Below are 20,940 nucleotides of genomic sequence, written 5' to 3'. Positions count from 1 at the left end.
CTGTCCCGCATCGGACTTGTCAGCCACAAACGAGCCTGCAGCTGACGTGGACTTTTACCCCCTCCATAAATCTTCGTCCGCGAAGCCAAGCCAAAGAAGAAAAAGAAGAATCAATACACCAGAATTGGAATAATGAAGATATCTCAGGGAGAAGTGAGGCTGAAGTTGTTTAGAAAAATAGAAAGGCTGTAATTATAGAAAGATTTGAAAATAAGGGAATTTTAAAGTTAGAACATTGCTTACTTCCAAAAATCAAACAATAGAGCCATATTTTGATTAAGTAAAATTCTAGAGTTTTAGATAGTATTATTTAATAGAATAAATGAGAAAAGCCCTAGAATCATCAAGTCTGTGAGTAATAATTGCAAGGATAAAATATCCAGCTGCAGATGAGCTGAGGCAATGGGAAAATTGTGTGATACTGGCTGTGGTGCAAATCCATGGTCAGCAGCATATCCTCATGTCAAATATGACGTCAAAGTTATAAACAGTTCTGGTTTGGTTTAATTCAATTGTCTCAGAGGGCTGGAATAAATGGCTAGGAAACAGATCGACACAAGGTCTGTGACAATGGGAAAAATGGAGATTACACAAGAACAATGGGAATTTAGAAATATTGGAGATGGTCAAAAAGAGTTGAGGTGAATTAAAGATAGCTTGTGTTTAAGATCATGCTTTTGAATGTTGGTGCATATGGGAGAAAAAAAAACAGGAACCAAGGACTGATTCTTGGCATGAATGTGAATCTGGACAAAGATGGGACTGCCAACGGTCAATGTGCATAGAAAGCTGAGAGGATAAGGAGGTTGATTATCTCTGGCACAAAGACATCTTCTTGATAAGACACCAAGGTTCAGATATTAACTTTCTTGGGAAAAATATACAAATCTGATGCTGTGGGGCAAGCCTGCATTAGTTACTTTGGGGGCTTTTGCAGAATGATGTACATCACCACAGGCAGACCAAGACTTCATACTTGATACTGGAACAGTTTATTGACTTGTGCAAGGTTGCACATATTAATTCTGTGTAGCTTTGAAAGTTGTATGCATGGGACCACATGAATTAAGCTTCATTATGTGACAAAGTGGTAGGAACTACTAAATGGATGATACTCCACTGCAAGTACCACTGAATTTAATTATATGGGTTAAGGTGATTGAAAGAATGCGGATGTGGACATGGGAGCACATGTAGCAGTTTGGAAGAGGATCTTCCAAAAAAATTCCTCAAAAAAAATAGAACCCCTCAAATGAATCAGAGCTCAGCTGACCCCAACAATACAACAAAGGTGACAATAATGGTGTCTGTCATGAGCGAGCCAGCATTCATCTGTTGAGCTCTGATTTTACAGCCCTCAATGCTTCTGTTTATTCAGGTGTGCAGACCAACATGATAGGAGGTAACAGAGTAATCAAATGAGACTGGCGGCACCACTTGGTGCTCAGCACATGCAGAGTAGGTACATGGAAGATTCAATATACATGATGCAGAAAATAGTCATTTTTATATTTGTTGATGGTGTTTTTTACTTTACAATTCTCTATTATAGTCAACAGAAAAATCCAATTAAATTTCTACATACAAGGCTACATGTTATGAATGTGTTTACAGAGATTGGAATATTAATAAAAAAATTAACCAAAAACACCCCAAGTAAAATTTTACTGCTAACATTTACCTCAGGGAACTATTAGTTTGGGTCACATTATTATTACATTAAGTCTGTACACTTGGTGGTAGTTAGGTGTGAAGACCATTTTACACCAAATGCAGGGTATTCAATGTAACAACTTTCACACAGTTGCTCATTTTGTGCAAGCACTGAGGACATGTAGGGATGGTATCAATGTCTGAGCAAGCATTCCCTGTAAGACAACGGCGCATTGCAGTCAAGGTGCCCTTTACTGGCACCTATTATATTTCAATTATTTAATTTGGAAGAGGAAAGATTCCATGAATATTTCTGTACTATAGTGCACAAGAAAACAGAACAAAAATTGAAAAATACTCACAATCTTCAATCAAAATATCATAATTTTGGGAAATCTGAAACCAAGGGAAATATAAATAATTTTTACACATTAGTCAGCACTTGAGGCGGGTGAAACAAATTTCACATTTTAAATCAAAACTGTTTATCAGAATTTCAAACTGAAATAAAGAGTTTTTAAAAACAGACTGGGTCAGAGAAAAATGAGCACATATGGGTGGAAAGAGCTGGGAAGTGTTTAGTTTTTGGAGCACAAGGAGGAAGCTGGATTTCTATGAAAGAGCTGAAGGCAGTAACTGATTCACTGACAGACAGGATCAGAATCTAAGATGAACATGGGTGGCATTGGAACAAAAAGATGCAGAAAATATTAAATAAGTGTTGGCAAAAAAAAAGTATTGAAAAAATTATTAAGATTTGAAGACAACCTTGCTCTTGATTGTGGAAGGAAAAAAATACTTTCTTTTTTACCTTTCAGCCAAAACTAGATCATGCTGACCAAATTGGCAATGTGGGCTAATCTCACTTGCCTACATTTTATGGAGGAGTGAAATTGCAACTTTGAGCTGATGAACGATCATCAACCTGAAATGTTAACTTTACAAATACTGTCTGTCCTGTATTTCCAACATCTCCCAATTGTAAACTTTTCCTCAGAATTGCCATGTTTGGAAATTCTCTGGGCCTCTGAGTCAATAAACCCAGCAGATGAATTGAAGCTATTACTTTATCTAAGCTTGTGACCTTGAGGACTTCAAGTCTGTCTAATTATAGATGTTGCCATGTATGCCATTATTAGTTATTTGTGTTTTATTTCCTTGAACGGAGTTTGAAGGCAAGTTACACCAATGGATTCTTCTTTTTAGACCTCTGGGTGTCCTTGTTCTTTTTGTTAGCTAACTCCATCAGATTCTCAAGAAAATGTGACAAGAGTTATCAAAGCCATCCATTATTCATCGATGACAGTTAACTGGGTTTCCACTCAGTCATCTCCAGCTTAGCCTGACCTGGCTTTATTACAGCAAAAGATAAACTGATGCAGGGTCTTGACCTAAAACATTGATCAACATCCCTGGATCCTTAGTGTGGCCTGACCTGATGAGCTCCTCCAGCAGGATTTTGCTTCAGATTACAGCATTTGGCATCTCTTGCTTTTTTATAAGTTAGTCCAATTTTTAACACCCTCTTACACAGTACTTCTAGTTTCCACTTGTTCTGCATTAAAATGCTACTAATCCACATTTAGAATTCTTAAAAAAATTAGACATATTGCACGGTAGCAGCCATTTCATCCCACAAGTCTGTGCCACCCATTCACACTGAATTAACCTACACCCCCAGTACCTTTCGAACAGTGGGAAGAAACCAGAGTCCCCCAGGGAAAATCCATGCAGACACAAGGAGAACATACTGTGAAAGTCAACCCATGCTGTAACAAAATGAACAGCAGAACCAATCAAGTGTACCACAGTTTCTTTAAGAACACTAGTGGGAGTCAGGGCTACAAAGAAAGTTCAGCAACTCGCTCTCTACACTGAGACTCAAAGCATACAGTGCTTTCATGCCACTTTACACCTTTGGGCAAGGGTCTGCGAGAGACCCTACAAGTTTCACACAGCTGCTGATTCTTGTTTTTACACAAAATGTTCCCTGTGGGGTCTACAGACCTCTGGGAAATGTCAAGGTCATGTCTCCAGAATGGAGGACCATCGCCTTCCCACGATCATGTTCTATGGTGAGCTCTCCACTGGCCACCGAGACAGAGGTGCACCAAAGAGGTACAAGGACTGCCTAAAGAAATCTCTTGGTGTCTGCCCCATTGACCACCACCAGTGGGCTGATATCGCCTCAAACCGTGCATCTTGGCACCTCACAGTTCGGCAGGAGGCAACCTCCTTTGAAGAAGACCACAGAGCCCACCTCACTGACAAAAGACAAAGGAGGAAAAACCCAACACCCAACACCCAACCAACCAATTTTCCCTTGCAACCGCTGCAACCGTGTCTGCCTGTCCCACATCGGACTTGTCAGCCACAAACGAGCCTGCAGCTTACGTGGACATTACCCCTCCATAAATCTTCGTCCGCGAAGCCAAGCCAAAGAAAGAAAGAAAGAAAACAGCAAAGGGAAAGGCATGTTAGAAGGCAATTACATTCCCACCATGTTACAAGGCAGCTACTGTATTTTCTCACCTAATTCATTAACCCTTTGTTAAGCATATTCGTTAAACTTATTCTTTCACAGTACAAACTCCTTTCAGACAGCGCAGGATTAGAACACAAATTCTGATTGCTGGCACTGCAAAGGTGTTGCACTAATCGCTATGTCAACTGTGCTGTCCTGTAAAAACTTATGTAAATGATGGTGCCATCATCCAGCACGTCCCCCTCATCGATTTCAATATTTTCCTAAATATTGTATTCCCAACAAAAGTTGACTGCGATGGATAAGCTATTGTCATTTGAAATTCTCTGGTCTCTGCTTGTAAGGGATGTTCCACATTTGTCCTTCCTGGTCTTTTCCTTTTATGCATCCATAGAAGCTCTTTTAGTCAGTTTTTAAATTAATTTATTTTGATTAATTTTTGAGATCTGGTTACTGCAGGTAAGCTTTACATTTATTGCCCACTGTTCACTGTCCTAGTGTTGGGAGAGATCCATTTCCTGAATCACTGATTAAAATACTCCCATGGTACGATGAGGTAGAGAGTTTGGGGATATGTTTGATAATGGATGACTTGGAGAGGAAACTGAAAATTGTGGTGGTCCGATATGGATACAGTCTTTGCTTTTATTGCCAGTAGAGACTGCAGGTTTGGAAGGAGTGTGGGCAAGTAATTGAAATGCATTTTGCAGATGGTATACACTGCAGATACAATGTACTGATGGTGGGGAAATGAAGGTTTCAGATGCATGATGAGATACAAATCAAGTAGGTACATTTTTCTGTATGGTGTGGACCTTCTTGAAAGTTATTCTGCTGAACTCATCCAGGATAGTGGAGTACAGGGCTTCCTAGGTTACAAATAATATGACTTACAGAAATCAGACTTTACATAAACTCTCTCATATATTTTAAAGCAATTTTCAAGCAACTAACAAGAATATTTAATTATACACTGAAACCTCGTTAGAATGCAATGGGGTGTGGGGCACTCTGACATTTATGCATCTGTTCCGCGACTTGGCTGTAACGCGGTATGAAATCTTGGACCCCAACTACCGTGTTCTAATGAGGTTTTACTGTAGTCATTAATGACTAGATTAAATGTATATTCTGTAGTTTAACCATGGGTAATGTTACGGTGATTATTCTAGTCACCTCATTAGAGGAAGAATACAGATACTTTGGAGAGTGGCAAAAGAGATTTACCAGAATATTACCTGGATTGGAGAACACATGAAGCAAGGTTGACAGAGCTAGGGATTTTTGTTTTGGAGTAATGAAGTACAAGAGGTATCATAATTTGTAATTAAGATTACAAGGGGTTCAGGTAGGGTGACTGCCTTTTTCCCCCACAGTGACAATAACAAATACCAGATGACCTCTGTTTAAGGTGTGTCAAGGAATGTTTAAGGGAGATGTCAGAGGCAAATTTATGTCCCCCATAGCAAGGTGGGTGCCTGGAATGCATTGTCGGAGTGGTGGTGAACGCTGGTACAAAAGGGACATTCAAAAGCACATGGATGCAAGAAAAAAGGTTCTATGTAGGGTTTACATAGGTCAGCACAATATTGTGGGCTGAAAGGCATGTATTGTGCTGTACTGTTCTATTCAATGTATGAAATCAAAGAAATATTGCAACTATATGTAGAGCAATGCAAAATAAGTTACTATGGAAAAGAGCCTTTTCTGACAGAGAAATTGGCTTTCTCAGGAAATGGAACTCTTACATAACCCAGGAACAGTCTGCATTTCATCACATTCCAGAATGGTAGATAATGGAAGGCCTTAGGGTGACAAGAGAGCAGCCACTTATTGCAGGATACACCATCTCGGAATTGTTTTTGCAGCTCCGTAATTTATGTGACCAGACCAGCTGAGTTTCTATCATATTGAGATGGGAGAATATTGAAGGATTCTTACCCAGCAAAGATGAAGGAATAGTGATCTATCATAAAGTCAGCATGATGTGTGACCCCAATCCTACATAGCTTTCTGAAAATAAGGAAGAAATTTGTTCTCATCTATTACCAGGTTCACTTGCAAACATTTCTTGAAAGTCCCTGTACCATGTTACTGTTACTGGGTGCCAGGTGGCAATTTCTGCAGCAATTTAAGTATTCTCCAATATGTTCAGATTCATGTGGAGAGGGTGCAAACCACAGCAAAGGTCAAATTAATCAGATGAAATTGCATCCGGAACTGGTGTCCCTTCACAAATCCCAAAGAAATAACTGTACATATTTCTTTGTAAGCTATGATGTCAAGGCCATAATATATTCGATTAAGCCTCAGAGGCAGCAGACACATCTGCAAATTATATTTGGAGGTATCAGGTGTCCAAATTGATGATTTGAGGCCAGCACAGGAAGTTATGTTTCTGGTAAATGCAGACTAGTAAAAGTAGTTAAATATACTGGACAAGATCCTGTACTGTACTTTGTAGGCTTGAGCTTTCCTAAAAATACTCAGTACACAGGAAGCCAGGCAGTATTGCTACCAAAGCTAAACAAAATCTCATGGAAGAACTGAGCAGATCAGGTGGCATCAATGGGAGAAGAAGAATGGGTGAAGTTTCGAGATTTTATTGAGATAGTCTCAATAATGAGGTTCAGCTTGAAATGTCGACCATTCTAATCTCCCACTGCTTGTCCCGTTGAGTTCCCCCAGCAGATTTTCTTCAGCTTCGGATTCCACTATCGGCAGTGTCCTGTCTGTAATCTGTCTTGTTTCTAAGGCAGGCTGCTTAAAGGTTATAAAATAATCATTGTTATTATGTCTCTTCCTGTTTAATACTAGGTGGCTTTGTTGGAGTTCCACTCAATATTTTTTCTTCATCCAAGATATATTTATACTTGACATCGGATCATACCTTCATTAAAATTTCAGATAAATGTGATAAGCATTTCTTTTCTTTCATCCCATATTATAATGTTAGGGCCCAGTCACAGGATGCTACAAGTGCAGCAGTTCTTTCTTTGGGTCTCAAATGCTTTAGAAGAGGAAAAAACTGTAGGCACATTTTGATGGCCATAGTGATTCTTATGGATCGCATTATGAGTTATTTTAATGCGCATGAAATAGATATGGAACTAAAAATTGCACTAATGTGCAGTAGATTACAGTAATAAAGGAAAAGGTAGTGCACAGGAAAAGTTGGGCAATGTATAACCTATGTCACTTTAATTTATTTTGAATTAATTTTATATTGTTGGAAGGAACATTCCAAGAAGTGTAGGTCCTCAGATGACTCATTTTGCATCACATCACATCATTTCAGTAACATACTTTTTCTTGATCGGATGCAAATTCTGGTTATTAAATAACTTGCTATGCAAGTACAAATAACGAACGACTGAGGGAGAAAGTTACTGGAAACCAATTCACATCATCTTAAACATGAACATGTGGATCTCGTGCATTGTTTGAGAAAACAGGGAAATAAATAGCACTGTTAAATATCAATGCCTTGGAACATAAAAGCACGGTCAAATATTTTCAGCTTCATTCACTATCATATTATTTTCAGGTTGGACATGATTATTCATGAGCTTTGAATTTATAAAACAACTGATCTGGGCTGAAGTGTAATACCTCAATTAAAAAAAAATTATTACATTCAATATTTATGATTACAAGGTTACTAATAAACTAAGATTATATGGCTTCAATAGTATTGAAATAGGGTGAAGACTTGGATAAGGCAACAAGTGCAGCATTTTGGGCTTGAGCCCTTCATCAAGGTTATTTTACTTAAATTCTAGCATTTGTGTGTTTTTTTTCCCACTTAAATAAAGGCACTGTTTGACCTGCTGAGTTTCTCCAGCAATTGTGTGTTTTTTTCACTTAACCACAGTGTCAACAGAATTCTGTGTTTTACCTCTGAATACAAACCTGGTTGACCTAATTTCTTCACGTGGCAGCCAATACCAGGAATCTGCCTGGTGAATCTTGATGCACTCTTTCTATGGCAAATATATCCTTTCCTAGGTCAACAGGTTAAACTGCACAACACTCTAAGGATGATCTCACCAAGGTTGTGCAAAGTTGTGGCAAGATAGCTTTGCTCCTGTACTCAAAAATTCTTGCAAGGTCAACATGTCATTTGTTTTTTATTTCATGCTTCCTTCAGTGAAAAGTGTAGAAGAACACCAAACACATCCACATTCTCCAATCGAACACAATTTACTTAATGCATCACCACTCTGTTCAAGTGCTATCGTCTCACTTCTCCACATTATAGGATATCCGCCGTTTCTGCCTACTCACTCAGTCCAAGTTATCTTGAAGTTTCTGCACTCTCTTCACAATTCAGACCGGACCAGTTTGTTGTCATTGGGAATCTTTGACATTTGAAATTTTGTTTCCACATCCAAACCATACATTCCATGAACTGCTGAGGCCCCAAGAAATGATCCTTGTCATACCCTACTAGATATTGCTCAACATCTTTGAAAAGACCTACTTATTCCTATTTTCTGTTTGCTGTCTGTCAAATGTTGTTTGATCTGGAGTGTTTCCAACATTTTCTATTATAATTTATGTGCAAATACTGGAAATTTACTTTTCTCTGCCCAAAAAAGTTTCACTATCATTTAATGTGAGAGTGAATTGCCATAATCTTTCCAATTACTGAATGATAGACACCATACTATATAGATCAGTTGTCCCATTAAACGTATGCATAAACTCTGAAGTAACCTCCCCATTTTGCAACTTCCAACCTCAGACTGGCTGTCTACTGGATATTTGTATATGATGCAAAATTGGATCAGGCCAACATTTGATATGTTCTACATGACAATCTTATTTACAAGGTCAAGTTTTTTTTAATAAAAAGACAATTTCAAAAGACAGTCACTGAAATAATTCCCTTCCCCAAGTCTTGCTCCAGGATTACAGTCTATGATAATTAAATAGTATGAGTGCAAAAAGGTTCAGACTAACATACTATTTACCAAACATAGTCACTTAACTAATTTTCTTCCCAAACCCTGCTCCAGAACTGTGGTCTGGGTGATAACTAAGTAATTCACGTGCACAAAATGTTTTGATCTGAAATATTTACAGCAGAGGCCAAATTAAAATTGGAGGCCGGTGACTAGTGGAGTTGCTCAGGGATCGGTCCTGGGTCCACTATTATTTGTTTATATATATTAACGATCTGGATGTAGGGGTGGAGAATTGGATAAGTAAGTTTGCAGATGATACAAAGATTGGTGGTATTGTGGGCAGTGAGGAAGATTACCGTAGCTTAAAAAGAGATATAGGAAAGCTAGAGGAGTGGGCTGAGAAATGGCTGATGGAATTTAATACGGATAAGTGTGAAGTGTTGCATTTTGGAAAGGCAAATCTAAATAGGTCATATACATTGAATGGTAGACAATTGAGGAGTGCAGAGCCACAAAGGGATTTAGGAGTTATGGTAAATAATACCCTCAAAGTTGATACTCAGGTAGATAGAGTGGTGAAGAAGGCATTTGGAATGTTGGCCTTCATAAATCGGAGTATTGAATTCAAGAGTTGGGATGTCATGATGAAATTGTACAAAGCATTGGTGAGGCCAAAGTTTGGAATACCGTGTTCAGTTTTGGGTCACAGAATTATAGGAAGGATACAAACAAAATAGAGAGAGTGCAGAGAAGGTTCACGAGAATGTTGACAGGATGTCAGGGTTTGAGTTACAGAGAAAGGTTGAGCAGATCTGGAGCATAGAAGATTGAGGGGGGATTTGATGGAGGTGTTCAAGATTTTAAAAGGGACAGAGAGAGTCAACGTGGATAGGCTTTTTCAAGAAAGAGTGGGGGATATTCAAACCAGAGGCCATGGTTTGAGAATGCAGGGGGAAAATTATAAGGGGAACACGAGGGGAAATTTCTTCACGCAAAAGGTGGTTGGGATGTGGAATAAGCTTACGGCAGAAGTGGTTAAAGCAAGGACGTTATTTACATTTGAGGGAAGACTGGAGGGGAGAGGATTGGAGGGGTGTAGAGCTTGTCGAAAGAATCAAAGACTTGTTGATCCAAACCAAGGCTTTTATTAGCAAAAGACAGGAGCTCTTCACAGGTGGCCGACCAGTCCGGAATGATCCGACCTAGCTAGGGACACAACCCTTTAAGGCCCAAACAGTAGGTGTGGCTAAGCTCTCAGCCAATCGCTGTAAGCACAGTCTAGATACTGTAACTATATACACTATATACATTGGTGATAGATCTGTACTATCACAAGGGGTATGGACCAGGTGCTGGTCAGTGGGACTAGGAGTGTGGGGATTTGTTCTGGCATGGACAAGTCGGGCCAAACTGGCCTGTTCTGTGCTGTATATGGTTATATGGTTACAAAATAATAAGATGCTTACCAATCAAACAAGAACACTTCTGAAACATTCAATACATTTTACTAAACCTCAAGAAAATAGAAACACTTGTTTTTGTAAATTTTGTTTGACTTTTATCATCCAACATAAATAATAGAAGCTGGAGATGGCATTTTAACTTCTAGAGTTTGGTCTGCCAATCAGCAAGATCAATATCTCAAGCAAAATTTTCCTGCCATATCCCTAGAGTAATTTAATATTCAGAAATCAATCTCAGCTTTGAATGGAATCAATAATTAGAGCCTCCACATACCTTTATCTTAGACAATGCCAAGTATATTTCTTTCTCTTCTTTTGAATGGATTCATACCTAATTTTAAGAGTGATTTAATTTTAAGGCCTGGTGAAAAACATCTTCCCTACACTTGCTCTTTTGAGCCCTCTAAGAATTTTATATAATACAATTTTGTAAATTCTCATGCTTCTAAAAATCTATGCTGTATTTTCTTCATTTCTTATCCCACTGCCTCTTCCTATTCCTCTTCCCGTCACAAGGATCTGTCTCTCCAAGTCTCTCTGGACCACTCATCTCTCCCCACTGCCTCTTCAGACACTTTGCATTTTAACTGCAGAAAGGACAAAACTTGTCCCTACATCTCCCCTTCACTTCCAGCCAGGACCACAAATAGATCTACCAGATGAGGCAGAACTTTATTTGCACATCATCCAACCTAATCTATTGCATTCATTGTGGTCTCCTTTAAATATAAGTGAGATAGATCAAACACCAATTGGGTGACTGCTTTGCCAAACTCTTACAGTTGTGGGTCTAAGCTTAACCTTCCCACAGCCAACCATTTTAAGTCCTTTCACTGTTCCCACACTGCTATGGATGTCCTTGGCCTAATCTATTGTTAATGTGAGGTCAAACATAAATTTAAGGACATTCTTAAACCAAACAGCATGAATATCGATGTTTCTAATTTCCAATAACCCCCAACCTCTATCTGATCCACTGCTTTTACCTCTTCTTTAGCTACTGCTATTCTTAATTTTCCTCCAATTCCTTTCCCCCCACCCCTGCCCCAGTCTTTCCCTCTCCCTATTTCTCTACCTCACCATCTTCTTTCCAATACCATATAATCACTTTGCATCTCCCCAGTTTCAATCCCCCTTCATATACGTAATATCACCCACTTCTAAATTCAGGTTTGATAAAGGCCTTGTCCCAAAATGTTGACTGACCATTTCTACCCAAGGACACTGCCTATTAGCTATTGAATTCTTCCAGCATCTGAGGGTTTGCTCAAGATTCCAGCATCCACAGTGTTTGTGTTTCACCACATGATGGTAGTAATGACGTTTTACTCTTGTACTGAAATCCTTACACAAGGAAGTCCAACATACCATTTGGCCTTCTTACTGGCTGAAGGACTCAGATGTTAACTTTTAGTAACCAGTGAACAAGGATGCCCAATCTCTTGGAATATTAAAAGGTGAGATGTTAAAACATACTCAGCATCATTGCTTTTTTCTACACAAGTGGACAATTTCAATTTTGTTTTGCATTCCACTTGAGCTCTGTAGTTGCCCACTCACCAACAAGCTTCTTTATATGCTCATCACCTCTTGGATTTAAACTTGGTTTTATGTCATCAGCAAACTTAAAAATATTACATTTGGTTCTCTCAACCAAATTGATGATATATAGATTGTGAACAGTTGGGGCCCAATAGCAGATCTCTGCAGTACTGCACTAGTCACAGCCTGCCAACCCAAGAAAAAGTTAATTACCACTCTGCTTTCTATCTATTAAATAAGCCATGTTTGAACATTACCCCAATTCCATGTGCTCTATAACCAACCTCTTATATGGTTCTTGTCAAAAGCCTATTGAAATCCAAACACACCATGTTCATTAGTTCCCCTCTTCTACTCTACTAGATACATCTCAAAGGAATTCCAATAGATCTGTCAGAAATATTTTCTCTTTAATTAATTTGTGTTGACTCTGATCAATCACTTTAATATTGTTATTAAATTTCCAGGTGAGCTGCCACTTTTCAATGTGGACTGATAGTCTTATGGTACATATAGGTTTCTCAGTTTATATATAAGCATTGATTGCAGAGGTCTACAGTATTCCAGTCCTGGCAACTATAATGTCCATACAAGTTGTCTAATGATGTCGCCCTGCTCTGAGAGGAAGCAGCAGGAAATAATTTGTAAACAAATTTAAGACTGAACCCTAGCATGGCTTTGGATCTTGAGGTTTCAAGTAGAAGTGAACACAGAACATTACAGAATGGAATATGTTTTTCAGCCAACAACGTTGTGCTGACTTATATAAACCTACTCCACAGCAATTCAATCCTTCCCTAACATAACCCTCAATTTTTTCTTACATTCATGCACCTATCCAAGAGTCTTTTACATGTTCCTTTTGAACCTGCCTCCACCACCAATGCATTTCTGGCACCCAGGACTGTGTTAAAAAAAAAACTTATCTGTGACATCACCCCTAAACTTTCCTCCACTCACCTTAAACAGGTGTGCTCTGGTACTGGCTACTGGACTGGCTGATAACCCTATTGATGACTCTCATAATATTATGTATTTCTATTGAGTCTCCTTAGTCACTCCAAAGAGAAAATCCCCCATTCCATCAATCTTGCTCTGTTTTTTAAAAAAAAAATCATATGGTTTTTATTTCTTCTTTCACCAGATATACTTTCTGCCCTTAATTTTCATTATTCCATTTTATGTGCAGAAGGAAAACCACTTGTTTTCCCATTTGTCTGACATTCCACCCATGACCTGGCAAGTCAGCTCTGAAAGTTTGTTAAAAAAAAATTACAACCCAAAAATCAACTCTTTGGTCACTGTGCTATAGGAAAGATATTGTCAAGCTGGTGAGAAGATTTCTGAAGATGTTGCCAGGACTCAGGGGGGGCCTGAGCGATAGGGAGAAGCTGAGCAGGCAAGGTTTTCTTCCTTGGAGTGCAGGAGGATAAGGTGTGATTTCAGAGGTAATACAATTTCATGAGAGGAATAGATTGGATAAATGAAGAGAGTCTTTTGCTCAGAATAGGGGAAAATCAACAATGAGAAGCCATAAGTTTAAGGTAAAGGTGAGGTGGGGGCAAGTGATCTAATAGGAACCCAAGACTTTTAAAATAAAACCCACAAAGGTTGGTGAGTGGTGGAATGGGCTGCCAGGGGTGGTTGGGGCAGGTACTACTGGGATGCTTAAGAAAAAAATTGAATGGATACATGGATAGGATGGGTTTAGAGAGATATGGGCCTCTCTATGTAGGTAAGGGAGACTAGTGTGGGTGGAATATTTTCATTGGCGTGGGCAAATTGGGCCAAAGGGGCTGTTGCCTCACTGTCTGACTATGAATCCAGTCCATGCAACTGTGAATAAAATGCTCCTTGCCCCCAATTACATGTTATTAAGTTATTAAAAAGTGCATAATTGAGGCATAAACATGTTGGCTATCCTTTATAAGCCACTCAATGTGGAACAAACATCTCAAACAATACATTCACATCTCATCAAATCCAGGTCATACTTTTAAATTAAGAACTATAAAGGAACACATCGACATTTACATGCAGATAAAAGAACATACCAAGATAAATGACTGTCTATTGATTATCCATGAGTAAAAAATGTAATTCAGTCCTTCTGATGATTAATTGTAATGCTCCCCGATTGACATAACATTCCTCTTAAGGCTGTCTTGAAAATTATTAATAAATCAATTTAACTATTAATCAAACTTCACTAGGATTGGTAACCATATTTTCCCAGAGTACAAGGAGAGGTTTACACAAGGAAAAACCACATACTATAGCCGTGTGTATCGCAGACAAAAACTGTTATACCTCACCTTGAGATGCCGCCCAGTGTAATGCATTGTCTCCTTGGCGGTCACAGGCTTGGAGACTGGCTCCCTTCCCTATCAGGTAGCAACAGAGGGCAATGTGTCCGTACTGCGAAGCTAATATCAGCGGGGTGCATCCTCTCTGATCCCTCTCATCCAGCGAAACGCCAGCTTGTAGCAATAGGTCTATGATAGTGACGTGTCCTTTGACCGCTGCCCAATGAATAGGTCGCTGCACCGGTTCAGAGCGGCTGGGGAGATTCACAGGAAGCCCCAAGTCTACCAAATAACTCTCTAAGAGAGATATGGATCTTGTGAGAGCGGCCCAGTGGACAAGAGTGTGCCCTTTCTCGTCGTACTCACTTCGAACTTGCATTTCTTCTAACTCAACTAATTTCTGCAGTTCTGTCAAATTTCTATAAATAAAACAAAAATGTCTTCAATAATTTTAATGTTAATAAATGCAACTTTTATAATAGAAGGAAAATAGTTTTAACTCCAGGCATTTAAGTCATTGAAACTGCAGATTGACCTGGTTTATTTATTAATAAACTTTCTGCATACGCGACTTTTCTCCAAACTCGAGTGCACCTCGCTATGATCACATTATACTTTCATGAAGGTCGTGGTCTGGAAGCCCTTGCAGGCGAGAACAATAATTAAGATAAATTAAAAAACCGAACTGAAGAAGGAAAAGTGTAAATGAGGAAAAGGGAACAAGCTTTATTTGAAAGCAACGCAATGAGCAGGTGGACTCACCCCGTTACCAGAGTAGGAGCAGTGTGTTGCCAGCTGTGTCCAGGTTCCAGGTTTTGAGCACCGTCTGCAAGTTGTGCTTTGCCGTCGCTCCGTGTTCTTCGCGACTCTTGATGCTGAGCTCCGAGGCCGGAGGGAGAGGAAGGACGAGGAGCTATCCCCATGTCGGGTACTGAACTTGGCCTAGGTGTGCACCTCCTGACGACTCAGGCCGACCCCGCCTCCATTTGCCGTCACTGCCCACCTCCATGTGCCTGACCAATGTTCCCACTGGGGCAGTCCCCTTCAGAAGTAGGTGCAAGCGGCCCGAAACCATTGCATCCCCGGAATCCTGATTTAGATCCATGAAAACAATGTGCTGACCGTGTTAACATGACTCCTGGAGAGTTCTGAAGTGGAATATTGCACCTTTTCATCTCACTAGTGGGAGCAGGGAAGGGTCACCAGAACCGCCCTCTCCCGGTGACTGGCAACTCCACAAACGGCAGTGGATTGGTCCCAACTCTTCAGCCTGAATTTTTTTTTATAGAATGATACTTGGTTTCATCAACAAAAGAAATTTGAAGTCATAAGGACATTTTTTTGCATATATTGTCTAAATCTCTCTCTCTCTGTGCGTGTGTGTATATAATTAATATCATTATACCCAGTGCTGACAGGAGATAACGTTCATTTAGCCTGCTTATTGTCTGATTCTGAAGTCCATTTAGAATGTAAGGGCAGAGATTTGGGTAGAAGGACAAAAGCATGATCGTATGTGTTCTGAGTTGGTGGGGAAGGACAGGTAAGGGGGACAAAACATAAATGTAGCCAGTTAGAGGGGTTGAAATGTGTCTATTTCAATGCTAGGAGTATTAGGAATAGAGGGGATGAATTTAGATTGATTGGTGGACACTGACATATAACAGAAGAATCATAAAGCCAGTACAGCATGACTTGAGGGAAAGGTAAAATGTGACTGGAGCTGGTTCTGGGGTTAGTTCTGAAAGGTTTGTGGTGGCGCAGTAAGGAAGATAAGGGTGTGAGGTGGGGCAGGATTGGATTGTTGTGGAGAGGAGGTTGACATAGGTCGACACAACATCATGTGCTGAAAGGTCTGTACTATGCTGTAATGCTCTATTTTTAAATTTTTCTGGTTTGGATCCTTTATCAAGCCATTCAAATTAACAAGATTTTCTGCACATATATTATCCAGTTTGATAGATATTTTGATAAAGGGCCCATACCCTTTGATGATTTGTTGACTGATCATTTCCATCCATGGATGCTGCTTAACCTGTTGAGTTCCTCCAACAATTCTTTGTCAGCTCAGTAAACTAAGTAAGACAAAACATTTGATTGCCTATCACCAGAAAGGGTAGGAACAGGAATTTGTAGCAGATGAATGTGTGGCTGAAGAGGTGATGCAGGAGGCAGGAGTTCAGATTTCTGGATCATTGGGATCTCTTCAGGGGAAGGATTGACCTATACAAAAAGGACAGACCACACCTGAACTGGAAAGGGACTAATATACTGGCGGGCAGGTTTGCTAGAGCTATTGGGGAGGGTTTAAACTAGTTTGGCAGGAGAGTGGGAATCAGAATGTAAGTGCAGAGATTAGGGTAGATCGTATATGTTCTGAGTTGGTGAGGAAGGACAGGTAAGGGGACAAAACATAAATGTAGCCAGTTAGAGGGGTTGAAATGTGTCTATTTCAATGCTAGGAGTATTAGGAATAAAGGGGATGAATTTAGAGCATTACAGAGTCTTGGATGGAGGAAGGGCAGGATTGGTGATGCGGCTACCAGGATTTAGGTATTTTAAAAGGAATAGGATGGGAGGTAGAAAGGCAGGGTGTGAGTAGCACTACTGGTCAGGGATATAGAAAAGGAGGATGCTGCAGAGGGAGTATTCACTGAGTTGGTGTGGATGGAAGTCAGAAATGGGAAGGGAGCTATCACTGTGCTGGGAGTAATCTATAGGCTCCCAAATAGCCCTTGGGTCAGCAAGGAGCAGATAAGTAGGTAGATTTTGGAATGGTGCAGGAAATACAGGGTTGTAGTTATGGATAATTTCAACTTCCCTAATATTGATTGGCACCTACTGACTGCAAAAGGGTTCAATGGGGGTTAATTTGTCAAGCATGTTCAAGAAGGATGCTTGACACGGTATGTGGACTGGCTGACTAGAGGAGAGGCCTTACCAAATCTGGTTCTGGGGAATTAACCTGGTTAGGTGGGGGACCTCTCAGTGGGGGAGCATTTTGATGAGAGGGACCACAACTCCGTTAGCTTCAACATAGCCATGGAAAAGGATATAAATAGTCAAACTGGGATAGTGGTTAACTGGGGAAGGACTAATTATGAAAGGATGAGGCAAGAACAGGGTAAAAGCAAAGAAGTAACATGGAGGAAGTGTAGGACCACTTGTGCTGGGTTCAGGTTAGGTTTGTCTCACTGGTACATGGAAAATATGATAGGAAAGGGGAACCACGGCTGATGAAACAAGTAAGGCAACTAGTCAAGAGAAAGAAGTATGTGTTAGATATAGGAACAAGGAAACATGAGAAATACATAGTAGCCAGGAAGGAACTTAAGAAGGAACTTAGGAGAGCTCAAAGCGGGGTATGAGAAGGTCTTGGCATGTAGAATTAAGGAGAACCCCAAGATGTTCTATGTGTATGTTAAGAACAGGAGGATGACGAGAATGAAGGTGGGGCCACTAAAGGATAAAGGAGGCAAAATGTGTCTGGAGGTGGAAGAGGTTTGCTTCAGTAATCACAAGAGAGAAGGACCTTGAACAGGGTGAGGTCAAAATAGAAAAGACAATGTGGAGATTAAAGGAAGCAGAAGTTTTGGATCTTCTTGAAAACATTAAGATTGATAAGTCCCCGGGGCCGGATGCGATATACCTCAGGCTGCTGTGTGAAGTGAGAGAAGAGATAGCTGAGGCAGTAGCTATGATCTTTGAATCTTCTTTGGCTACAGAGAAGATGCTGGAGGACTGGAGAATGCAGTCCCCTTGTTTAAAAAAGGTAAAAGAGAGAATCCTGGGAATTATAGACCAGTGAGTCTTATATCAGTGGTGTGCAAACTAATGGAGAGGATTCTTAAGGATAACATTTGGGAAGTACAGTCTACTCAAGGATAGCCAGCATGGCTTTGTGAAGGGAAAGTTGTGCCTCACAAGCCTAATTGAGTTTTTTTTTGAGGAGGCAACAAAAGAAATTGATTAGGGTAGGGCAGTAGATGTGGTCTATATGGATTTTAGCAAGGCATTTGACAAAGTCCCCCATGAAAGACTCATCCAGAAAGTCAGGAGACATGGGATCAGTGGAACCTTGCATATGTGGTTTGGCTTGCAGGAAAAAAATAGCTTGCAGAAAGAATGCAGGGAGTAGTAGTGGAAGGAAAGTATTCTGTCTGGTTGGTGACAAGAGGAGTGCCACAAGGATCTGTTCTGGGACCCCTGCTCTTTGCAATTTTTATAAATGAGTTGGATTAAGAGGCAGAAAGATGGATTAGTAAGTTTGTGGATGACACAAAGGTTGGAGGAGTTGTGGATGGAGCTGAAGGTTGTCGAAGGTTACAAGAGGATATAGACAGGATACAGAGTTGGGCAGAAAAGTGGCAGATGGAGTTCAATCTGGCTAAGTGTGAGATGATGCAGTTTGGAAGGACTAACCAGAAAAACTGAGTACAGGGTTAATGGTCAGTTACTTAAGAGTGTGGATGAACAGAGAGACTTTGTGGTTTAAATCCATACATCCCTCAGGGTCGCTGATAGGATGGTTAAGAAGGCTTATGGGAAGCTGGGCTTCATTTATAGGGGGATTGAATTCAGGGATAGGTCATGTTGCAACTCTACAAATCTCTGGTAAGACCACACTTAGAATATTCTGGTCATCTCATTATAGGAAGGATGTGATATAAGATTAATCATATTCTAATTGAATGGTAAAACCATAAAACATTTCAGCACAGAAAACAGGCCCTTTGCCCCTTCTAGTCTATGCCAAACTATTATTCTACCTAATCCAACTGACCTATACCCTGTCCATAACCCTGCATAACCCTCCCAACCAAGTACCTGTCCAAATTTTTCTTAAATGTTAGAATTGAGCCCATATTCACCACTTCAGCTGGCAGCTTATTCTACACTCCTACTACACTCTATCTGAAGAAGTTCCCCTAAACCTTTTCCATTTCACCCTTAACCCATGTCCTCTGGTTTGTATCTCACCTCACCTCAGTGGAAAAAGCCAAGTGGCATTTACTGTCTAAACCCCTCATAATTTTGTTTACCTCTATCAATACTCCCCTTATTCTTCTACCCTCCAGGTAATAAAGCCTTAACCTGTTTAATCTTCCCCTGTAACACAGTTCCTGAAGTCCCAGCAGCATCCTAGGAAATGATCTCTGCATTCTTTCATTCTTATTGGTATCTTTCCTGTAGTTAGGTGACCAAAACTGCACACAATACTTCAAATTTGGCCTCAACAATGTATTATACAACTTTACCATCAGATTTCAACTCCTATACTCAATACTTTGATTTACGAAGTCCAATTTACCAAAAGATCTCTTTACAACCCTATTAATTCGTGATGCCACCTTCAGGAAGTTATGTATCTTTTCTTCTGCAAGCTTTAAAAGCCTTCCTTTCTGACCACAATGCCTCCAATCTTTGTGTCATTTTCAAACTTGCTGATCTAATTTACCACATTATCATCCAGATCATAGATATAAATGAGAAACAACAATGGTTCCAGCACAGATCCCTGAGGCAAACACCACTAGTCACAGGCCTCCAGTCTCTGGCTTCTCCAATATAGCTAATGTCAAATCCAGTGATACATCATCAATAATCACAAAAGACTAAAGTTGTGAAACCGATCAGCTTTTATTTACTATAGACTGGAACAGCCGTCAACCTCATTGACTGATCAAGGCAGAGAAAAATTGGGAACATGCAAAGGGCATTGGGTAGGATCGGGCTTGGGAGGCGTGTCCAGCCGGCAGCAGCCAATCATAGCATAACAGTGGTTTACCATATCCTGTTTACTTCCTTACCATCAAATCTGAGCTTATGAACCTTCCTGACTATCCTCCCATGTGGGACCTTGTCAAAAGCCTTACTAAAGACCATACAGACAACATCCACAGCATTTCTTGCATCAATCTTCCTAGTAACTTTCCTGATAGAGAAGACTTGAGGAGCTGTATGGCTTATTGCTTATTAGAGATTTAGATTTTTCTTGTTCATGGCATTTTAAAATTGTAAAGGAATGAACGGAGTAAACAGAAATACTTTCCAGTTAGTGTGGTACAGCATTTGGAACAATATAAACATTTAAAAATATTGGAATGGAGTGCAGGAGATGTTGGAATGGATAGTTGGAATCAGCAATGAAAGCATCAACAATGTTCAATGTTTCAGAAACTGTTTGATAATGGTTGATGGAAACACGAATTAAAGGATATATAAAAAGAGCAAGCATATTAAATTAGGACAATTGCTTGAGTAAAATATAAATAGGAACAATTGGAAGGAGGGCCAGTTTGTAAGCTATTATCATATAAATCTATATAATTTTCTTTAGACTTAAGAACAGAAATATGCATGTTTTATCGAGAGTTACAGAAATTTGCAGATCATGTGGCAAAAATGGAAGTGATACTTTAAGTCTGAATTTAAATCTGAGCTGGGAGAGGTTTACTATATAATAATTTATAAGGAATTGCAAAGATGGAAGTAAAGAGAAGGAAGGGAAATGAAAGAGAAGGGAGAAACAAAAGATGATAGGCATAATTAAGTTGTAAAAGGTTTGGCAGTATAGGGGA

The 20,940-nt window shown here is 39.8% G+C and overlaps 1 protein-coding gene across 1 annotated transcript in view; it reads right to left on the bottom strand.

The window, feature by feature from the left end:
- The window catches only part of LOC138756714 (uncharacterized), a 75,715-nt gene extending 60,433 nt beyond the window's left edge, over positions 1–15,282 (bottom strand). The window contains exons 1-2 of the mRNA XM_069923104.1: positions 15,122–15,282; positions 14,369–14,778 (exon numbers count right to left, since the gene is read on the bottom strand). Of these exons, the coding sequence (XP_069779205.1) occupies positions 14,369–14,778; positions 15,122–15,282 (571 nt within the window). The remainder of the gene's footprint in view (positions 1–14,368; positions 14,779–15,121) is intronic.
- Positions 15,283–20,940: the final 5,658 nt, after the last annotated feature.

This window comes from Narcine bancroftii, chromosome 3, assembly GCF_036971445.1.
Source record: "Narcine bancroftii isolate sNarBan1 chromosome 3, sNarBan1.hap1, whole genome shotgun sequence".
Lineage (NCBI taxonomy): Eukaryota > Metazoa > Chordata > Chondrichthyes > Torpediniformes > Narcinidae > Narcine > Narcine bancroftii.
This window is presented reverse-complemented; position numbering and strand designations above follow the sequence as displayed.